This window comes from Paramisgurnus dabryanus, chromosome 13 (genome assembly GCF_030506205.2).
Source record: "Paramisgurnus dabryanus chromosome 13, PD_genome_1.1, whole genome shotgun sequence".
Taxonomy (NCBI): Eukaryota; Metazoa; Chordata; class Actinopteri; order Cypriniformes; family Cobitidae; genus Paramisgurnus; species Paramisgurnus dabryanus.
Window position 1 is genome coordinate 3,686,372 of NC_133349.1, and position 22,831 is coordinate 3,709,202.

Below are 22,831 nucleotides of genomic sequence, written 5' to 3' on the forward strand. Positions count from 1 at the left end.
TTGTTTTAACACCTGCTTTAGATTAAACACAAATAATTCAATAAAATTCTGTCTATATACTAAAGGAGGATATTGTTTATATATCTGCCTATAATAGATAGATATCCACACATTCATCAATCTGTGATCCTTCATCTAAACATCCTTGTATTTGCATCAATGCATATAAATAGATTTAAGATAAAAAATCTAAACTGTTATTTCCCCTAATATTGTATTAACAGTTATCATTTTGATGAATAGTATTTAGATTGTTTTCATTTTATGATCATTGTATACGTGAGACTTGTGTGAGAACTACTGTAACCCGCTGTGTAAAAATGTTTTCAATCCCAGCTATCAGTTACAAGACCGTGATTAAAACAATATAAGGTTGGATTTGGTGACTTACACACCCAACTCAGAAATAATAAAAACATAAGATGAAGAAATGTACTTTCATGCCTCCAAAACACTCTTTGTTCAATATCTTAACCAAAACACATCAAAACTTTTCACAGGAGATCTTCTGACAGTAAGAGAAAAAGACCAAAAGCACAGATTGCTCGGCCTTGTATAAATATGTCAAGTAGCCATGTAACAATTAACCCCGCGTTAGATTGTGCCCCGCTCACCCCTACTAATTCTAATCTTAGTATTGACCATTAGGACAGATAGTATCCAAATTGAGACACAGTGCCACGGTAAACAGCCTTGTGAGGAAAAACACAAGCACATATGAGTAAATCTTTAGTTAATGTAGAAATGGCCTCTATAGAAAGCTCTTTACGATGGCAGTCACACAACATACATTTACCCCCTATTGCCATGAAATCAATGCTGCGTCCATTACCAGAAAAGGCTAATGACACTTCAATGAGTCAGAGAGATGAGAAAACTGAATAATGTATAGATGTTATTTCATCAATGACAAAGAAAACGTGCGGGGTGCGATGGGCCCAGCAGCTTACAGATAATGCAGTCTAAAAATGATAAAGACAGAAATTGACTATATCTTGGACGTCGGTGTCATTTTAGGTAGGCTATAAGAATCTTTTTAGATATGTGAATCTGATTGAAGGAACACACTGACATCTAGTGGCCTAAGCTTGTTAGTGCATGAAAAGTATACAATAAAAACCGTACCCGACCTCTCTTATCTGAAAATACCGCCCACGTGACAAAATACTGTTGGCCTAGTATACTTTAGTATTTACTATAGTAAACTGTACTAAAATTCCTAGAAACTATTGTGTTTTTCAACTTTTCATAATAAATATTTCAGTATTACTACGCTGTTTATTGAGTCACACTAGTTATCTCTACAGAATATTATACTATACATTAACAAAGTTTACAATACTAGAATATATTATATTATATTTTTATTAAATATCTCCTTTATGCATCTTAAGATTTTGTCTCTGATGTAAATATTATAAAGCTATGGCTTCAATCAGAGTACCCATACAGCAAAAAAAATATATATGTTAAATATATATTTTAATTTCTTCACTTGCTGTTTTTAAATCTCATTTAAAAACATATATTTGTATAGTGCAGCATATAATGCAGTATGAGAGTTACCTGTTAGGAGTTCTTTTTAAGTGTGTATTACTGATCATTATTGTTTTTATTGAATATTTTATTGTAATTTTTATTTTATTGTGTTTTTATTTGTATTCTTTTTATGCTATTTAGTTTTCTGTTTATTTTATACTGTATGTACAGCACTTTGTCCACCTGTGTTTTTTTTTATTTGATTTATGTAAAAAGTAATGCTCAATTGAATATATGTTTGAATTTGGAAATATATTTAGTTTTAACCTTTATATATCGACATATATTTCAAAAGGTATTTCAAGGGCAAGCAAATAGCCTACATTTTAACTCCCATATGGCAAAAAAATTATTCTTTGTCAAAATATATTTAAAATATATGCTAAATACAAGTTAATTTTATAAAGTATATTTTTGAAGTTGAAAATATATTAAATTTTAACCTTTTTAAAACTGTTATTTTTACAGGTCGTAATATAGGCCTAGTAAAATATGTTTCAAAATATACCTACAAAAAAATGGCCAAAAAATATCTGGTGAGAAATATATTTTTGTAGCCTAAAAATATTTCAAAATATATAATTTTTTTATATTGTACCGTATGGGTACTATGGGTGTTTTTCAAACAAGTCAGCTATAAAATAAACCAGATCATAAGATTTATGTTGCATCAATGCTTCTGCAAGATTAACAGCAAACACAATCCATCACAAGGACGTTTACTCCGTGTTATCAACATTAATCTACCTACCTTAAACCGTTTAACTTTGAGAGTAAAATCCATTGTCGCTGAAAAATATCACAAAATCAGTGTAAAATTACAATGAAAATGAATTTTGACTAATTTTACCTTACGTTTGCCTAAATATATTCATGATATGAGTATGCCACCTATTTCGCTGTCAATCCACCTCAGCTGCTGTGTGACACGCGGCTTCCGTTAATCAAGCACGAGCAAAACTCAAGTTTTGAAGAGAATGTACTGCGAATGCAGTTAGGCTATTTGTAAAATGGTCACCTTAAAATATTTAAACCGCATACACGTAAGTTAAGACAAAATGCTGGATCGTCGAGTAGACGCGCGCATGCGTCGCTAAACCAATAGGCTTGTTTGACTTCAAGTTGCGCCCAAGAAGTGACGGGGATGACGTCAAAGTACCGCGAGAGCGAATCAGAAATCATAGGGAGAAGCCAAATGTCAAAACGATCTCGCGGTACTTTGACGTCATCCGCTTATCTCCTTCTAAAGTCGAACATACCTAATATCTGTACGTGCCTGAAAGAAAGCTGTGTCCAAAAGTCTCTAAATGGGTCTTTAGTCAAAATCTGTCAGCACGCGTAGATTCATTACTTCAGCCTGTTTAGTTTATGATGAGAATCTGAATTTAACACCGAGTATAAATCAGCATTCATGTGAAACACTGGCATATTGTGATGCTTCAGATCAAACTCACAGCAATAAATGACACCCCTGATGATATACTACAAGTGTTGGGTCTTAAAGGATAGTTCACCGTGCCCCCAAAATGTTTTAATCACCTCTTCTTTAGGCCAAACACGTGAGCCTTATATAAAATTTCCTGGTTCTTAATTTAGCTTTATAATGACATTGGATAGTGCCCCATTTTTAGAGCTCTAAAAAAGCACATCAACCCATCAAAAAACTAATCTATTTAGTTAAGTAATGTCTTCTGAGGTGAACTTATGGTTTTGATTATATTTCAAACTTTACAAATTATGCCTGTACACATAAGAGTTGAAGTTAGATTGGAGGTTGACCTCTGACCCCAAAACATTGCGTCGCCTCAAAAGTCAGTCTGTGAATGTGACTGTCCAATTGTAGAACATTAAACAGATGTTATTTTTACAATTTATTAAATATTACATATTAAAATATACAACCAGATAAAGTAAATAAACTTTGTCAACCTCTATTATTGGTTAATAAATTGCATTATCATATGTACATATTTACACACAGTATACACAGTCGTGAGTCTGACATTTGACTGAAGGAGTTTGTATAAATGCTTAAAATTTGTTTGACTGGTACTGTATTATTGCATATTCAATTTTTTTGGTTTAGTGTATGTAGGTGACCAGAATGTAGTATTTGAGAGTTCCTCTGACAGTTTAACACATGAAACTGTCTATAAATGATCATACAGCCGGCAGCTCCAACTTGCTCATCACGATCACCATGATTCCAGCCACCAGTCCAATAAAGCCGACAATAATCCCGACTACGAGCACTGCGGTTTCCACCTCCGGAGGATCTTCTGGAGTGTTCACTTCTGTTTGGAGACATTCAAATGTTTGTAAAAAGAAACATTTACAACCATTTTATAGTGTAAAATCATTTTATTCAATACAATTTTTTTTGTGAAACAGAAAGTTTCTTCAGGAGTTAAAGGTTTTTTATTAGTGATGCACCGATGTATCGGCCACCGATATTTATCGGACGATTTTTGATGAATTTGAAACCATCGGCATATCGGCAATAGCACGAGAAAGGCCAATACGGATTGTTTATTAATTAACTGGATAAAGAAATCCATTATATGTAAAAAATGAGTTAATGTTGTTAATAAAATAAATGCTGAATAGCAAAAAACACCTTTGAAGGTTGTCAGGCTGTCTTAATATATTTGTTTCAGCTTAGTTTGTGCCTCTATTATTATGTTGGTCATTTGAATGTTAATTAGATCCAATCCATGTTCACTAAAAATAATGTGATGCAGAAATAAACTAGCTAATAGACCAACTGTATAGTATTGTATACAAGTGTTTAATATCGGTATCGGCATCGGTATCGGCCAGAAGTTGTCTGTTTTAATCGTTATCGGTATCGGCCCAAAAAAATCCTATCGGTGCATCCCTATTTTTTATGGAACAATTCAGCCAAAATTGGTTCTTCTTTAGCATCGTGTAGCACCTTAATTTTTAGGTGTAAACTACAGTCAGCAACTGTACAAATATATTACTACAGCTTTAAAAAAAAAAATTAAATTTTGAGATGGTTATGACTGAATTTGCTCATGAATTAATTTATTTAAATGCTGTAATATTAAACCTTACTGATACCTGCTAAACTATATTTTGTAGAGTTTTGTGGTAAATAGAAAAAAAATGTTACAAGAAATAACAGGAAAGTTATTTTTTACTGTAATTGTATTGAGATAAATTTCTGGAAAAAGGACTATCCAATTACTGTAAGTTTTACAGTAGAAAAAAACTGTACTGTAATATATTATTGGAAAAGGGTCATACAATTACTGTATTTATAGTAAACAATACATAAACAAATACATTCACAGCAAGTTAAGTGGTGCTGTAAATAGTAATACAGTATTTTTACTACTGCCAGTGAGTTACTGTAATTTTTTTAAAGTGTATGGCAGGAAATTCCTTTCCATTTTCTAATAGTATTTTCAAAGAACTGAAAGTTTTTCCAGAAACGACTCACCCCAGAATCTGGTGATTCCTTGTTCCAGACTCCTGTGTCTCACCGTACAGGTGTAGATGTCTCCTTGCTCAGGGCTGAAGTCCAGGTAGGAGAAAATGCGAAAACTGTAGTCCGGATTAGAGTAATACTGCGTCTCATAGACGTCCAGTTCGCTCACAGCTTCTCCGTTTCTAGTCCATGAGATATTTACAGGTGGTGGATGAAAGCTGGTTGCGAAACAGACGAGTGTGTTTTGAACTCCAATCCTCACATCATTCTTAGTGTACAACAGCGAGGTTGGAGGAACTGTGGTCACAACAAAGGTCACATTTATGTTAACTTATACACATTTACATCTCAAGTGAACTTATTATAAGGAGAAATGACCTGTGGCTGGTCGCATAAACATATTAAGAACGAGTCTGACTAAACGCCTTAAAGTTCCAATGTACCGTGGAAGTATGGCTGTCACAATGATTAAATAATCGTCTCATTGCAATTGTTTGACCTCATCGCAATGATTTCAGATTACCGCAATGATTGCACATCTCTTTAAAAAACACAAGGGGGAGCTGCAGCGCCTGTATAAACGAGACAGTATCAGATGGTGCTCCTTAAATGACAGTGTCACATGATACATTGCAAAGCCAAATTAATCGAGTGGAAAAAACTGTATTTAAAGAAATGTTGCAAAACTTTGATTAGCAGAATGAACTGCCAGATAAAACATACATTTCCAAAACAGCAATTCCAAATTTAGGGAAGTGAAGGATGCTATTCTTAAGGATCTGTAGGGAATTGATTTATTTTGTAGCCACTACAGACATGTGGTCCAGTACTAATATGACCTTAGTAGGATTGGCTACAATTTAAGGCCTAGTTTGTTTTATTTTCAGTTATTTTTCAGACACTTTATTGTGTTTATTTCTTATGAAGAATTTTCAGTTTTTAAAAAGATATATTAATTAAATAATTACTTTAAAATATGTGCTATTTATTAATATTTACTGCCAGGTAAACCTTGCAAAATATTTAATTTAAATAATCACAACAATGTGTGAAAATTATTTCAAGAACAAACCAAAAATATTATGATATTAAATGTCCAAGCAATAAAACAGACAATTAATCTTCACAATTTATTAGACAATTAACCGCCTGAGTGCCAGATTTCATAATCGTGACATCCCTACGTGGGAGGAACATTTAATTTTTTGACAGAAAACTTAAAGGGACAGTTCACCCAAAAATGAAAATTTACTTCCATAGTAGGAAAAAATATTTTGGAAGTATTGTGATAAATTATGAAGAAAACATTTTGATAAATGATGGAAAACACACAGTTAACAGTACCCATTAAATTCCATCATATTTTTTTATTCATACTATGGAAGTCAATGGACACTATATGCTGTGTGTTTACCATCATTTCTCAAAATATCTTCTTTTGTGTTCATCAGAAAAAAGAAATTCATACAGGTTTAGAACAACATGAGGATGAGTAAATGATGACAAAATTTTTGGGTGAACTATTCCTTTAATGTCATACAACAACTCAAAAGCAAATAACTAAATGTCACACATCTTTGGAAAGCTGAGATTCTTGTGATTTCGAATAATGTAAACCAGGGGTCTCCAACCTTTTTGTAAGCAAGGGCTACCACAATAGAAAAAAAAGAGGGCTACCTTTTAGTCTAAAAAACCTTTTTGTTTTACTTGTTTATTTTATTTTACTTGTAGATATGTTGTATCATTGTATAAAAGAAGCTGAGCTAATATAAAATATATGTAATAAATAAATATTATGGGCACCATGTTGGAGACCACTGATGTATACCTTTTTCAGGAGTGCTAGGGGGCTAACTAGCAGTTAGTTAAGACTAATCAGTCCTACTGTTTGGATTTAAATTAGACCAATCTACCATTTTATGTAACATACTTAAAACTCTTATGATGAACAGATGACAAACTAAAGATATAAACTAAAGACGTTTATGCAACCAGCCACTGGGCTTGGTTATCAGCCCAGATCATTGCCAAAATTACTTTGCAAAATATATTTGGCATTGCATTTTGGTACATTTGATGTTACAGGACATAACAAAATAACATTTTCAGAAAAAATGTGTCTTTTACAGCTGAAAATCATGAAATCATCAAAATTAGTCAGTGTCAATTCTGTTACCAAGATCTCTCTCTCTCAAGGCCATATTGAAAGGTTTATTTAAGTTTTAGGATTTACAGGATTTCTTACCAGTGGATTCTGCTGGATAATTTTCTCCTTTCATGCAGCGAGGAACATTATAGAAACAGGTGCCGATGGAGTAATGAGCCAGAGACGGCAGGTCCCGGTCAAGGGGCCAATCCGCCGAAAACTCTGGCAAACGTCTTCTGGCTCTATAATCTACAGGGTCCACGTGCCACAGTTCCTCTCCATCAAACTCCAGCTCATATGCCGCATCCATCATGACGGTATGGCAGTATGTCAGCTGACGGAATAAATGTTTAGTTTCTGCCATACAGAGCACACTTGGTTAAACGTTTCACAAAAAACAAAAACAATGTCAACATGAACAAACTTTTTAAAGGAAGCAAGTACAGAAGTACAGGTATTAAAGAGAAAAGTGTTACCTTGAGCTCCTGAAAAACACCAAATAGCAATGAGAGCACAAAACAAAAACAACCTGTGTAACATTTCAAGCCCAACAGCTGAATGTCAGTGTCATTTACCGATATATGTACTTGCTTCCTTCTTTACTTGTTTATGCAAACTTCCTCATTCCTAAACAGATACACCACTGCATTACACTGTAAAAATAAATAATAAAGCTGGAAGTTAAAACAACTTGGTTTTGCAAGTCAATTCAACCTTTTATTTTAAGTTTTGACTTATAAGTTGACTTAACTTATAAAAACAAGTTGAAATTGAAACTTCTTAACACGCATCAGCCTGTGGGCGGGACATAGGGGTGTGTCTGTACTTTGTTTTATATCAAATATTCAATCAACAATCATAAACTTTGCAACATTTAAACCCTAACACAAAGATTCATTTTCTTGCGATTAATAAAATATTTTGCAATTAAAAAAATGTGTTGATTTGACATCAATGTTGCATTTTTTAGGTTTCACTTCTCTTAACAAACATGAAACAACTGTTTGAAGGACAGACATTGTCATTTTAACAATAGCATATGGGTTTGTGAGAAACACTTTGTCATGTTTTTACACGAATCAAAACAACCCATAGGGTTTCCCCTGGTTAATTCCACCAGTTAATTTTTTCACTGCATTGCTACACAAATATTTCAAACAAATGAATAGTGAATATTTAATGTTTTTTTTTTTTTAAGATTGAATACAAATTCATGAGTTCTCCTGTAAATATATTTAGATTTTTTTCAGGTTTTAACATGACAGGTTTTAAAGCGCAAAGATCCAGCAGTCAATCTCTGTTGATAGTGAATGAATATTTTGTAAATATCATTTCTGCCGACAGCGGTGAATCTAGTATTTCTTGTTCTATAAATACGATACATTAACACATCGTTCACTTGTTGCATTTGTATTTCAATCCAAATCAAACTGATTGCATATACTTTGAGGATACAGCATGAAATGTCACAAAAACTCATTTTTCTCATAAATACAAAAACATTTTTCTAGAAAAAGAGTTGCAAATAAATACACAAGAATAAAAACAGAATTGGATGATGGTATTATGTAATGTATGTACACTTAACACAATAAATGATTTTCTATTGCTTAACCTTCAACCTTATATCCTTTTAAATATCTATTCAAAACACGTAACTCAATCTAGTAGCTTTCCCTGGCGCTAATGAACAAATACAATCCCTCTCTTAAAATCCAATGAGGCAATACGGCTATTATTTTTAATGATTATCACAATAAGAGATAAATGTCCTGTCACTACAATTTCACAGACGCCTAATAAGACTATCTGACAAATGTATGCTAGTTTCTGATCATTTGAGCGTGCCAAAAGTGAAAGATAATTAAAAGAAATCAAGGTAATATCGAGGTGAGCAGGTTCATTGTGCACATATTCGCTTTCATGTACTTCAAAGCCATATGGAAAGTTAGTGAACGATCTGTCATACATTGCACATCCAAAACAAAACCTTTAGTGCAGAAATATACTCTTTTAAGCCGAGGGTCTTATTTTTAAAGCAAACCGTACCTTAATGTAAGTTTGGTTGCTTGAAATAAAAAACAGATAGCGTGCCTGATTTTTAAACCAATGCAGAGAAAAGCAGTACAAGCAAAACAAAACAGCAAGGTTTTTGATGAAATGACACATGGAGTTATACTGGAGTTCCCATTATGGGCATTTTGGTAAAAGTCTTCTTTATAAAAGAAAAAAATTCTACACAATATATACATTTGCACATAGAAATAAACAACAAGCACAAGGTGTCCCGGGAACGACAGGCATATAACATGTCCTGCATGTCCAGAATTCAAGATCTCTTCATCTAGAGTCAGAATCACTGGTGTCTGATGAGGAGGAGGAAGATGAAGATGAGGAAGAGTCTGAACTGGAGCTGCTGGCACTCAGACGAGACGCAGCGTTGTGAGGTTCCACGCTGTTGGGTTTCTCCGCTGCAAACACAAACAGGTTTTCCGTTTGAACTAGTTTTGTGAGGACAGATAACAGACTGGTTTGACAGGACGTAGCGAGAGGCGCTGTCAGCCCTACCTTTGGGTTTCTGTGGTTTTTTGGCAGAGTTGAGCTGTCCACTCACATCCTGCAATCTTCTCTCCAGCTCTCTCTTCTTCTCCAGCGCCAGCTCCTCTCGGCTCTTCCCGCCTCCTCCTTCTTTCTTCATGACTGTAGTGAAGAAATGCATTATTACATTAATATTCTGTGGTAGTAAAAAAAAATCCAGAATCACCAGACAAATTAAAATTAATGTGAAAAATGTGTTTATTTTGTGCACCATCTATATCCCAAGCATGGATGGGCTCACAGAAAAGGAAACGCACCATAACAAACAAATCATGTATGTATGCCTATGTAAAATATTTAACTTTCATAAAAAAAAAACAACATCCTGCTACTTTACTCACCCCCATGTCATCCAAAATGTTTATGTCTTTCTTTGTTCAGTCGAGAACAAATTTTTTGAGGAAAATATTCCAGGATTTTTCTCAGTTTAATAGACTTTATTAGACCTCAACAGTTTACAGTTTCAATGCGGTTTAAAATTGCATTTTCAACGCAACTTCAAAGGTCTCTAAACAATCCCAACCAAGGCATAAAGGTCTTATCTAGCAAAACAATCGCCACTTTTGGTAAGAAAAATAAAAAAAATAATGTCTTTTAAACCACAACTTCTCATCTTGCACCAGCCATGTAACACACCAGCAAGACTTTACATATTACGTAATCACATCGAAAGGTCACGCAAAATGATGATTGTTTTGCTAGATAAGACCCTTATGCCTTGGTTGGGATTGTTTAGAGACCTTTGAAGCTGCATTGAAACTGCAATTTTAAACTGCATTAAAACTAGAAACTGTTGAGATCCAATAAAGTCTATTAAATTGAAAAAAAAAATGTTATCCTCAAAATATTTCTTCTTGACTGAACAAAGAAAGATATAAACATTTTGGATGGCATGGGGGAGAGTAAATATCAGGATTTTTATGAAAGTGGAGTATTATTTCTACACAAAACATTTTGAATAAAAAAATGGTAAAAATCTAAAAAGTAGGGCTGTCAAAAGATTAATCGTGATTAATCACATCTAAAATAAAAGTTTGTGTTTACATAACATATGTGTGTGTAATGTGTATAATTATTATGTATATATAAATACACACATTCATGTGTATATTTAAGAAATATTTGCATTTATATACTGTATAAACATTTATATAATTTATATTATATAGAAATATAAATATTTTATATATAAATATAACCAATTTTTCTTAAATATATACATGACTGTGTGTGTTTTTATATATAAATATTAATTATACACATTACACACACATATGTTATGTAAACACAAACTTTTATTTTAGATGTGATTAATCACGATTAATCTTTTGACAGCCCTACTAAAAAGTTAACTTAACAACTAACTTTGAGTCAACAAATATTTTTAATTTGAATGAACTTAACATTCATTCAAACACTGCCAGCCTTTTTTTTAAAGTTGCCCACTAGCATTTTTTGTGATTTCCACAAAGGTTTCACAAAATGCCTTCGAGGAAAATTTTTCTTCTAAAAATATATGAACATAAATATAAATATATCAAATGAAAGAACAGACCCGCTGCTTTCAAACAAACAAACAAACAAAACGGGGGGAAAAAAAAGTCCTTTCTCTTTCATCCTTTCTTAATTTTTTCTATGCTTATAAACTCTTAAATATGGGTATTTTTCTTAAAAAAATAAAATAATTTTAGCAAAAAGCTGAAATATTGGATTTTTGTGAAGAAATTGTGTTAGAGATCAGATTCAGAACAATAATCATACACGGAGTGTAAAATTAATAAATAATTTTTCAGTTTTTTTTAATTGGGTAAGTCCACCATCTAGTGGATACTTGCGGTATTACAGATTAACATAAAAACTCATCAGGAACACGCTTTTTTTTCAGGCAAATTTTGTCTCTTAATTGACGAGATAACTATGCTGTATACTGAATATTGTCAATAAATCATTTTAGGACGAGGTATTACTTCAGCTCACCGTAAGGTTTGCAAGGTTTCTTGCGCAGACAGGTCATGACGTATCGTTCCAGCTCACGCAAAGTGGACGGCTTCAGCGTCTCAAAGTCGATCTCGATCTCCTCTGGGTTTGTGTCGCGCAGGGAAGGTTCACGCGACTGGATGATGTGCACCACACGGCCCAGTTTCTCCCCGGGCAGCTTGTTGATGTCCAGGCTGAGCTGTCGCTTGTCATCGTAGCTCATGGGAAGCCCGTCCTCTTCTTCCTCCGAGTCGTAATGAGGAAGAGATACGGTGGGCTCTACGTAATGAGACGCTGATGCCGACTTCTTAGCGTTCCTGCCACAGTAAACAATACGGGAAAAATTAAAAGTAGAATAATCACAATTAATGTGCCTTGATGTTAGTAAGAAAACTTGTGTCTGTTGCTTCTTTTAAAGCTAGAACCAACAACTTTACACAGTTGCCCCCCATTCAGATCACCAGCGACTTTCTTTCAATGAGGTCATTAGGAGGCGTTTCTAATTCTGGATGTCATAATCAAAGGAGTACTGTACACTCAGATAAGAGATTTGTGTACTCCATTGCTTCGCTCTCATTGGTAGTCGCTTCTAAAAGTCGCTCAACATTTGCATAAAGTTAAACTTTAAACACGCCTACTTCCTGTCACTGTTGCTCGTGTCGCTGGAAGTCGGCAAGCTTCCACTGAAATGAATGAGATCATGTCGCTTTGCTACTGCTAGTCGTTGGCGGTCTGAACAGGGCATATATATAAAATGTATTTATAATGTATAGTACGCACTTTTTGTTTTTCTTGGCAGTGCTTCTCTTGCTCTGTGAACATGACAGCGAGATTCGGCTGGATTTGCTCTTCGGCAGTCTGCCGGGTTTCTCGTGGTCGTCGTCCATCAGGCTGTGGCCGCTTCGCCGTTTCTCCGGCTTCTTTTTCTTCTTCTTGTCTTTCTTCTTTTCTCGTTTCCTCTTGGGTTTAACGATGGGACCGGAGGACAAAGCTGCCAACTGCTCATGCACCGCTCGCAGCTGAAATAGACCATATAACAAACATCATTAACTCTTTCCCTGCCACTGACGAGTTATCTTGTCAATTAAGAGAAAACATTTGCATAAAAAAAGTGTTACTGATGTGGTTTTACGTTAATCTGTGAAGATTATCCACTAGATGGCACACTTACCCGATTAATAAAAAAAACTGAAGCAAATTTTATTTTACTAATTTTAAACTCTGTGTAATATGTTTTGATAATCTTTACGAATCTGATCTCTAACAACATTCCTTCACAAAAATGCAATTATTTCAACTTTTAAAAAAATTTCTAGAAGGCATTTTGCGAAACTTTTGTGAAAATTAAAAAAAAATTATTTTCAAAAATAGGCTGGAGTTGAATGAGTTAATACTCAGTGGGTGCTGATGTTATTACATAAACATTCAATCAAGTACAAATGACTATATGAAAATGAGTAACTATGAGTAAATACATATATATAAGGATAAGAAAATAACAATTGTATTTATCTATTAAATAATATTTATCGTTCTAAGGTTCCTACACATAAACTAGGAAAATCTGAATGAAGACTCCAAGTGTCAGATTTTCTTGAAAAAGATTTTTGGTTTAATATCTAATGCACTCACACTATCTCAATATGAACATGTAACCAAAAACATAAAATGTCATCCTCCAAAATCCCACATCAGATTCTAAATAAATACAGGAGAACTTTGCATTTGAAACAGGGAGCATGTGTACCTGGGTGCACACCTGGTCCTGCAGCTGGGCCAGACGTTGAGCTCTCTCCTCTTCGCTGTCAGAACTCGGACTGCTGTCGCTGCTCGGCTCGCTATCGCTGCTCGGCTCGCTCTCTGATGAAGAGGAAGATGAAGATGAAGATGAGGAAGAGGAGGATGAAGAAGAGGAGTGCTGAATTCCACGCATGCCCATGTTTCGCCCCAGCGGCATGGGAGACAATTCCTCTTCCTCTGAAACCTCGTCGGGCATCTTTGCGAAGCGGAACTCGAAAACGTCCTGCAGAAGTGAAAGATGCAAGAAATAAATTTTGACATAAAATTCTAATTAAATTCCTATACATCTAAGGTGCATAAATGTATCTGTTTTATAAACATAGTCATTCACCTTTTCTTACTGTATAAAGATACAGTACAATATCAAATGTGACTTGCATCATACACATCTAAAACTAAAATATATAAAGAAATCATATTTATTTATTTATTTTTAAAGGATTGGTCCATTTTCTTAAAAAAAAAAAAATGCAGATAATTTACTCACCACCATGTCATCCAAAATGTTGATGCCTTTCTTTGTTCAGTCGAGAAAAAAAATGTTTTCTGAGGAAAACATTCCAGGATTTTTCTCATTTTAATGGACTTTAATGGACCCCAACACTTAACAGTTTTAATGCAGTTTAAAATTGCAGTTTCAAAGGACTCTAAATGATCTCAAACGAGGCATAAGGGTCTTATCTAGCGAAATAATTAAATATAAAAAAAATTAAAATATGCACTTTTAAACCACAACTTCTCTTCTTCCTCTGGCTGTGTGACACGCCAGCGCGACCTCACGTAATTGCGCAATGACGTGGAAAGGTCACGTGTTACATACATGAAACGCACATTTGCGGACCATTTTAAACAATAAACTGACACAAAGACGTTAATTAGTATCATTCCACATACAACAATGTCGGAACGGTCATCTTTCTCAACACTTGTAAACACTGGGGCGTAGTTTCGCATACTTCATCCATGACCTCTTGACGTGATAACGTATTACGTGAGTTTGCGCTGTCGCGTCACACGACCGGAGGAAGATGAGAAGTTTTGGTTTTAAAGTGCATATTTTTTATTTTTCTTGCCAAAATTGACAATCGTTTCGCTAGATAAGAACCTTATGCGTCGTTTGAGATCGTTTAGAGTCCTTTGAAACTGCAATTTTAAACTGCATTAAAACTGATAAGTGTTGGGGTCCATTAAAGTCCATTAAAATGAGAAAAATCCTGGAATGTTTTCCTCCAAAAACATAATTTCTTCACGACTGAACAAAGAAAGACATCAACATTTTGGATGACATGGTGGTGAGTAAATTATCTGGATTTTTTGAAGAAAATCCTTTAAGAACCCATGTAATTTTTCATTTCAATATCAAAAGCCATGAGCTACATTTCTATATATAACACTAGAGGCGATTGAGGTCATTACCTGCAGATTGCGCGCCATGGCAACAACATCATGGTCCGGTGGGTTGTACTTGTAGCAGTTGGAGAACATTAATCTAACATCAGCGCTAAACTGTTGAGCATCTCTATACTCTCGCTCGTCCATCTTTCTCTGAAAACAAACCAGAGTGACTTCACTTCAGTATAATCCACTGCTATCAGTTTATACACTAAACCCCTTTATTACATAATTAATGAACAATTATTATAAAAAAAAGTTTGTATCATACAATAAATGCAATTTTTAATTTTTATTATTTAATCAAATTTAAATTGAATGTCTATTATAGTCTTATAAACTATATATTAAAAGCATGACGCAAAATATTACTTTGGCAGCCACCTAAAAACATGTTTGTGAATATAAGTCACCTTGATAGTGCTGAGGTCCATAGGGTGTTTGATGATGTCATGGTAGTCAAGCAGTCCCAGCGTTGACGCGTCCACAGGTTTGTAGAAGGGCCAGGCGTACGCAGCGTGTTTCTTCGACAGCAGCTCTTTCAGGACGCCGCTGCAGTAGCGCAGCTGTTTGCTCAGTTTTCCCCGCCGCATGGGCTGATGGGGCCGCACGGAGTCAGGCAGGTCCTTGCAGGGTGGTTTGATGGGTCGCCGAGACAACGGCCGCCCCAAGACCGGCTGCATGTGGGCGGACTCAGCCACGCCCCTGATCCCACCCATGCCAGGACTGCAGTCCAAAGGCATGGACGAGAGGGAATGGGGCATTTCTCCTCCTGATCCGTGACCTTTTCCCATGCCTCCCATCCGGACAGCGGCCGACCCGGGGAACCCGAGCGTCGTGGGAGTGGTTGTGTCAGCTTTACGCTTGACCCCTTTCTTCTGCGGAGAGAACAGGGACTTGTTAAGAGAAATATACTGAACAATATACTTGTACCAAACCTATACCATAATACCAGTGTATGCAACTTGGTCCTCTAAAGTAATAAAAATGGTTTTGTGAAGGCCACACTGGCATCTTTTGAGAAAAATTCATGATTTTGGGAGTATACCTTTGCAGTGGGTTGAGTAGGAGGTGGGGTCAACAGGGATGGAGGGGGTCCGGTGTTACTCAACAGGGTCTGTGGAGGGGTGGAAAACCGTGAATCTGGTGTGTCGGGAGATGAATGAGAGTATGCAGACTGAGACACGGCAGGAACCTGGTGAGCGGTCGTAAAACTTCCACCTCCTGACGGACATAAAAAAAACTGTTTCAGTCAACCGTCCAACATTTATAAGAACGAAAAGATTAATCAACAACGTCAACATTTTGTCAATTTAAAATTATTCAAATTACGGTCTATTACCAGTCTCTTACGTTTAGCCACTTCCTAAACAGTACATAAAGACTAGTTGAACTGCGACTGGTCAGACAGGCTCTTAAGTGGCGTAGCCGCGACGGCGTAGGTTCCGCGTCAGTTTTCATTTATACTTTTGCGTCGTCCTCCGCGTTGACGTGCAAACAGACCCGCAAACCGCTAGTAGGCAGTATCCACGCGTGTAACCACAGTAGCAGCGCGACCGTCAGAGAAGAAGAAGCTTGGCAAGTTAACCCACAAACGAAGAAGAAACAGCAACTTGTTGTGTATAATTTCAGAAGACCAACAATGATGGAAGTAATATACAGCGACTTTTGTTGCAGTTTGAGTTAAATCACTCCTCAACTTGGCTCATCTTTGTTTTCACTGTCACAAACGGAAATACCTATGACGCAGTTTTTTTACCTGACGGGAGGGGTTCTGGTGGACCAATTACAGCGCTTGCGGTCCGCGTAGATTTGACGCGGTGTTAAATTTTTTGTGAGGTGCGCGTCAGGCTACGGAAAGCCTACGCACGACTATAAATCGCCCTTTAACGTCTGTTGTTAAACCGGCTGGTTGTGAGTCACCAGACTTACTAACTGACTGTCTGTAACTCACCTCTGCCTCTGCGTCCTTTAACCATCGTAGCTCCTCTACCCCTTGGTGCAGGAAGGGGAAACTCAATCTCCTCCTGGGGCATTTGGGCAACTTTTTGTAAGAAGACTTTCTCCAGAGATTGTGCCATCAGAACTATGTCATCTGTGGGCTGGTAAAAAAAGAAATCACATTCTACATTTCTGTAGGAATGCAATTGTTTTCATGAAGTCCATTTAAATTGTTTATCAAAGCTTGCTGCACCAAAAACTTTTCTTGTCACCTTTAGGATATCTACAGTGGTGGCCAAAATGGCAGATCTGACAATATTGACCTTTTTTGCCTCCAAAACATGATTTGATTTCATAATGATGGTGGTTTTGACTTGAGCACAACAAATATCAGATAAAGTGATTCATACTTGTTTTAATCAACTTTTAACATTAATATTTGGAAAATTCCACCTTTTGCAGCAATGACAGCAGCACATCTCTCTTGCATAGTGTCAATTAGAGGTCTTCTAGGGTCCAAAGAAACGTATCCGACCCGAATTACTTTTTACCCAAACCCGACATGCATAAATAATTTTCTTTAAAGCGATAGTTCAGCCAAAAATAGTATTAGGGTGTTTTCACATCTGTAGTTCAATTCATTTGGTCCGGACCAAAAGCAAAAAAATTATACATTGTAGCTTTTTTAGCAGTTTTGGTTCCTTTTCACACCACACTGATTGCTCTGGTCCGCACCAGTTGAAACGAACGAAAATTCGGTCATGTGATAACACCCGAATCACTCGTTGGTCGCATGTCGATGAACGTATTTCCTAAACTGCTTCTTGATTAGTCCCCGCAAGTAAACAAAAAGGAGGAAAATACAGCAGACACCATGGACAGATGGCTGCGCGCTGTAATTATGTCCGAGGTTGTTATACATAGTTTGTATACAGCGCTCTAGACAAACTGTACATTTCCAGAATGAATCGCAACGTTTTAATGCACTGCAAACGGCAAAGACACCACATTTCTGAGGCTCCGCCTGCACCTCCTCGCAACTCTAGGTATGTCCGCGATCTGCCATTGGGCTAATATTGCTAATAGAAACTGTCAACTGTCATCCTCATCCCATAAAAAACTGCGCACCTTAGTACAGCAGCTGGTTTAGTCCAAAAATGCGCAGTACTTTTGCAGTTAGGTCAGTTCAATCTCGGATCGTGTTCTTACCACAAACGAACCGCTCTAGAGTTCGTTTGAAAGCCGATCGAGACCACCTCTTCAAGGAGGTCTCGGTCCGCTTGTTTGGTCCGTTTTTGGTGCGCACCAGAGTTCGATTGCTGCATTCTCACCTGCCCAAACGAACCGCACCAAGTGAGCAATCGAAATCTGGTACGATTCAACCGAACTAAATAAGGCAGGTGTGAAAGCACCCTTAAACCCATGATTTACTCACCCCCATGCTGTCCGAGATGCATATGTCCATCATCTTAGACCCGTCTGCATACAAGATGAGACCGTATGCAGTTTACGGAGGTTTCTCTGCTGCTGCTCTGTGCCCCCGCCCTCCATATTTGTCATACGTCACTAAGAAAAGTGCGTACACTAAGCTGATACTCTCTCCTGAATACGGAGGAGTCTAAGAGGGCGGCGTTACCGGAAGCTAGTTATTTTCGTTTATAATGTTTTAAATTTGGATATTTCTACAACAACACTGCACGGATTACCCTCAGAAGGCCTTTGTTTATCATCCTGGAGCCGTTTGGATTTCTTTTGTGAAGGATGGACGCACTTTTTTTGGACTTGAAGGACATGGACCTCGTAACTTTACATTTGATTGACTGAAACAACTGAATAACTGAAAAATGATGGACATATGAATCTCGGACAGCTTGGGGGTGAGTAAATCGTGGGTTTAATATAATTTTTGGCCGAACTATTCATTTAAAAGAAAGACCGGAGACAAAACTCGATGGACAAGCTAACCGAGTCAAAGTGAAGGTAGCTGACACGACCTGAACTGTGGGGTACTATGCAATGTAAAAGTTCCATATGTGTCCCCTGTTATTGTTTGAAACTCTCAGATTTGTTTTAACTCTTTCACCGCCAGCGTTTTTTAATAAAGTTGCCAGCCAGTGCCAGCGTTTTTAATGATTTTCACCAAAGTTTAATGTCTTCCAGAAAATGTTCTTCTTTAAATATATAAACATACAATATACCAAATGAAAGAACAGACCCTCTGCTTTCAAAAAAAAAAAAACGTTTCATCCTACCTTTAGTGGTTCTTTTGTAATCAGCTTTTGAATATGGGTAGGTTTCTGCAAAAACACCATATTTTGAGCAAAAAGCAGAGATAATTCCATTTTTGTGACGGACGTTTCATAGAGATCCCATTCAGAGCGATCTTTAAAACAGACACGGACAAGCAGCCGCTTTCCATAGGGCAATACTTCCGGTTTTAAAAAGTTGTGGGGCCACCTGGTGGATAATAGCGGTATTGCGGAAAGACGAAAAATCTCGTCATTGGCGGGGAAGCGTTTTCTCTTAAATGACGAGATATCTCGTCAATGGCGGGGAAAGAGTTAATCATGTTGGCAAAGCTACAGCAGTGAAATATGTATGCACACATACACACCTTATTATAGATGTAACAGTTGGTAAACATGGTGTTAAAATCCTGCAAGCATTCACCAGCACCACGGTAATAGTTATTTTCCAGTCGTTTCTTGATAGTGCCCATGTCCATCGGCTGTTTAATGATCTTATGGTAGTCCTGAAAGCACAACCGGAAGCTTTGTCAGGACATGCTGTCGGTGTATTGTAATATGAGCTGCTTCTATAAATTATTGCAGATATATATTCAGTAATCTAAAAATATATCGCAAAAAATATATAAGGAGCAGTCTTCTATGGAGAAAAATCAACAACATAAGGATTTGAAAAGACATGACGGCAAACAAATAACGAAGGACTTTATGGGGCAGTTTCCCGGACAGGTTTTAGATTAATCCAGGACTCGGCCTTTAGTTACATTAGAACATTTAAGTAGTTTTAACAAACACACCTCACAAAAGAAATACTGGTGTGCATCTTGAGACGAAACAATGCCACTGATATATGTTAAGATATGTCAGTACAGCTCAAACATGCATTTTAGTCCGGGACAACGATAAGCCCTGTCTGGGAAACCGCCCTTAAATGTATACAGAATGACAATCCTTCAAATAATTGCAATTGAACACAGTCCACAGAAAGCCAATGTTCACTCACGGGTAAGCTGAGTCGAACCGCGTCTACCGGTTCATGAAAAGGCCACGCAAAATGATGCCGCCACAATGCCTTCACTAAGACCTTATAGAGGAACTGCAACTGATTGGTCGCCCGTCCCTGTCGGTTCGGGTCCTTCACAGGGGGCCGCTGTGGCAGAGGAGGGCCGGGTGGAGGCGCGTGGGGCAGAGATGGACTCTCAAAGCCTTCATACAGCAGCGAGGGTTTTCGGATCCGTTTGCCTGAACTCTGCTCCATCCCGCTCATGACAGACAGACCAACGCTGCTGCTGTGGACATGAAACAATAAACATTAACCAGAAACACAAGCGATAAAGCAGTTAACTTTGATACTGGAACATCGGGGGTTAAAGATGCCACAATTCACAACAACTGTAATTCTTACTGAACCCAGATTTTTTATTATGCCCAACAAGAAGCAAAAATGGCAATAAAATCTGACACAGGCAGCATAGGAAAATGCAAAATATGTGACTTGGTAAACCTAGCTCATCAAAATAATTTTTGTGATTACTGTACTGTTTTCTACATAAAATCATCCTACATAACGTAAAAATATAATCTTGATATCTTTAACATTGACTGAGTAAGATCATGTCAAAGATTGAAATCAATGGCTACGTTTACATGCACAAAATGTTGTCAATCCGACTGAATTTAATTTGATTGCAGGTTAAAGGTGTAGTGTGTAAATTTTAGCGACATCTAGTGGCGAGGTTGTGAATTGCAATCAAAGGCTCAGTCCACTGCTCACCTCTTGCTTATGAAACACATAGAGAAGCTACAGTTGCCGCCACCAGACAAACATGTCATGGCCAGAGACAACTTGGTAAAAACGTTTGTCCATTAAAGCGTAACTAAACCCCTGGTCAGAGCCTGACTCCACCCACTGGCAATATTTGAAAAATGCAAGAAAAGTGGGCAGACCCCAATGGAGATAGAGGGGACGAACTAAGTGTGTGGTGAGATCGTAACAAGGGCGTGGTGAACTTGAACCTGCCTACGTCACAAGGCATTTTTTGGACCCAACATACAATTGGAAAATTCAACTGCAGTAGCCACCGTTCAACCTGAAGAGGGCAGCACTCAGACGTTTTTACACCATATATTGTAGTATTGAAACACTTTATATCCAAATGTCAAAAAACTTACTAAAATCAATGAACAGCACAAATAAAGCATCATTCTTACAGATCATTAACTAAAAAAGTTGGTTTAGGGTTTAGTTACTCTTTAAGAACTTCTGTAAAAACATGGCGGCACAAAATGGCGACTTCCATGTAAGGGGACCCTCGGTGTATGTAGATAAAAACGTCTCATTCTAAAGTAATAAACACATAACGGTTCATTATATAAGGTCTTTATACACCCCTGATAATATAGTTTTGTATATCATTTTGCATTTCTGTCAAGAGATCCTTCTAAAAATTACACAATGCACCTTTAAGACAATACAGTTTACATGCACCCTAAATATTGCAATCTGATTAAAATGTTTGTTTACATGTACATTTCATATAATCATAAATGGCAGTGCATGGTTGGATAGTGCAGAATAAAGGGGGGGTATAAACAAGTGTTTACAATCAAACACAACCCACTTCAGACCTGCAGAAACACATGAACACATGCAGTCTTCTGGATCAAGACATGCATTGCCTTAATGCATTCATAACAAAGCACAGATGTCAAATACTACAAAATTGCAAGCTAAAATTTAACTATAACCAGAGGAAAAATATATAACATAATGCAAACACACATACCATCTGGAATTCAAAATCTTTCATGTAAACGTACAACAAAAATGTCAATTGTCGGGAATGCTTCCACATAACTTTACAGTAATTTATCGCGTACATGCACTGACAGACAATGAACATGGTTACCATAGTTTCCACAAAAATACCACAGATTAAAGTGAAAACTATAAAAAATAGTAACTGCAGTAACATAGTAGCTGCATGTAACAACTGCAACTATGGTATCTGTACAGGAACTGTGGTTACCATGGTGAATATTTGTACAGTGTAGCCCTTTAAATCCTGAAGATGGCGGAGGAAATGATGCAGTCCAGACCCACAACACAAGGATGCTGCATAATGTAATTTTAATGATTTAAACTCTTTTAAATGATTTAAAGCACATGAATGAGGTATAAAAACCATGCGAATAATAACAATCGCTTTCTTTTCTGCATCCTTTGTGATCAAAGAAGATCCACACAGGATTAGCTCACAGATTCCGAGAGCACGATAATAGTACCTGTCAAAAGACGGGTTGACGGCCGCCTCCATGCGGATTTATCGCGATCGTTTTGCGGTGCCGTATCCTGCGTTTTCGCCTGAATTTTAATGTCATTCAACCGCCTCTGCATGAACTTTACAGCTCTGTCCAACTAGCAAATGGAGTCTTTCTATTTCCGCTCCGAGGTTTTTATACAACGCCGTGACTGACCAATCAAAATTCATCCCGCCTCCCAGTCTGGTTTTCTATTGGCTTGGATTGAAGCTCTTCAAGCGATGAACACGCCCATATAAGGCAGAGCGGAAGTGAGGGGGTTTATGTATGACTCACGGTTACCATCTAGTGAGGGATTTGAAAGGATATTTTATTTTAATTATGTATTGACTCTACTTGAAATCAATTGAAAGACATTTTATTTCATGAAAACAATATAGGGTTATAAGTTTTATTTGTTATTAAAAACAAAAAAAT

At 36.7% G+C, this 22,831-nt stretch overlaps 2 protein-coding genes across 5 annotated transcripts; both read right to left on the reverse strand.

Annotated features, from left to right (window-relative positions):
- Positions 1-3,432: 3,432 nt before the first annotated feature.
- On the reverse strand, positions 3,433-8,189 carry LOC135789204 (H-2 class II histocompatibility antigen, I-E alpha chain). 2 transcript variants are annotated; one of them, XM_065298915.2, is made up of 4 exons: positions 7,715-8,189; positions 7,239-7,473; positions 5,006-5,290; positions 3,433-3,833 (listed from the first exon to the last, which is right to left on the reverse strand). In XM_065298915.2, the coding sequence occupies exons 2-4, from the start codon at positions 7,450-7,452 to the stop codon at positions 3,700-3,702; spliced, it is 633 nt and encodes a 210-aa protein (XP_065154987.1). In that variant the 5' UTR covers positions 7,453-7,473; positions 7,715-8,189; the 3' UTR covers positions 3,433-3,699. The 2 variants fall into 2 exon arrangements, with proteins under 2 accessions (XP_065154987.1, XP_065154985.1); XM_065298913.2 differs by having other exon boundaries at positions 7,239-7,496; positions 7,616-8,189.
- Positions 8,190-8,533: 344 nt separating this feature from the next.
- On the reverse strand, positions 8,534-22,543 carry brd2b (bromodomain containing 2b). Of its 3 annotated transcripts, none has more exons than XM_065298911.1 (12): positions 22,379-22,543; positions 20,097-20,379; positions 19,462-19,599; positions 16,861-17,008; positions 15,955-16,130; positions 15,320-15,784; positions 14,931-15,059; positions 13,462-13,737; positions 12,495-12,733; positions 11,715-12,031; positions 9,708-9,839; positions 8,534-9,610 (listed from the first exon to the last, which is right to left on the reverse strand). In XM_065298911.1, the coding sequence occupies exons 1-12, from the start codon at positions 22,408-22,410 to the stop codon at positions 9,480-9,482; spliced, it is 2,466 nt and encodes an 821-aa protein (XP_065154983.1). In that variant the 5' UTR covers positions 22,411-22,543; the 3' UTR covers positions 8,534-9,479. The 3 variants fall into 3 exon arrangements, with proteins under 3 accessions (XP_065154983.1, XP_065154982.1, XP_065154984.1); XM_065298910.1 differs by having other exon boundaries at positions 20,097-20,382; positions 22,379-22,542; XM_065298912.1 differs by lacking the exons at positions 20,097-20,379; positions 22,379-22,543 and having other exon boundaries at positions 16,861-17,039; positions 19,462-19,575.
- Positions 22,544-22,831: the final 288 nt, after the last annotated feature.

Bases quoted from the DNA above. Each gene is read 5' to 3' on its own strand.
- LOC135789204 (XM_065298913.2), bottom strand. From the start codon at position 7,679: ATGTTACACAGGTTGTTTTTGTTTTGTGCTCTCATTGCTATTTGGTGT. The intron at 7,497-7,615 runs GTAACACTTTTC...TCTGTATGGCAG, and splicing joins GTGTTTTTCAGGAGCTCAAG to AAACTAAACATTTATTCCGT. The intron at 3,834-5,005 runs GTGAGTCGTTTC...GTCTCCAAACAG, and splicing joins AGGAATCACCAGATTCTGGG to AAGTGAACACTCCAGAAGAT.
- brd2b (XM_065298910.1), bottom strand. From the start codon at position 22,410: ATGGAGGCGGCCGTCAACCCGTCTTTTGACAG. The intron at 16,131-16,860 runs GTGAGTTACAGA...TATGTCCGTCAG, and splicing joins TAAAGGACGCAGAGGCAGAG to GAGGTGGAAGTTTTACGACC. The intron at 13,738-14,930 runs GTAATGACCTCA...TCACTTCTGCAG, and splicing joins CCATGGCGCGCAATCTGCAG to GACGTTTTCGAGTTCCGCTT.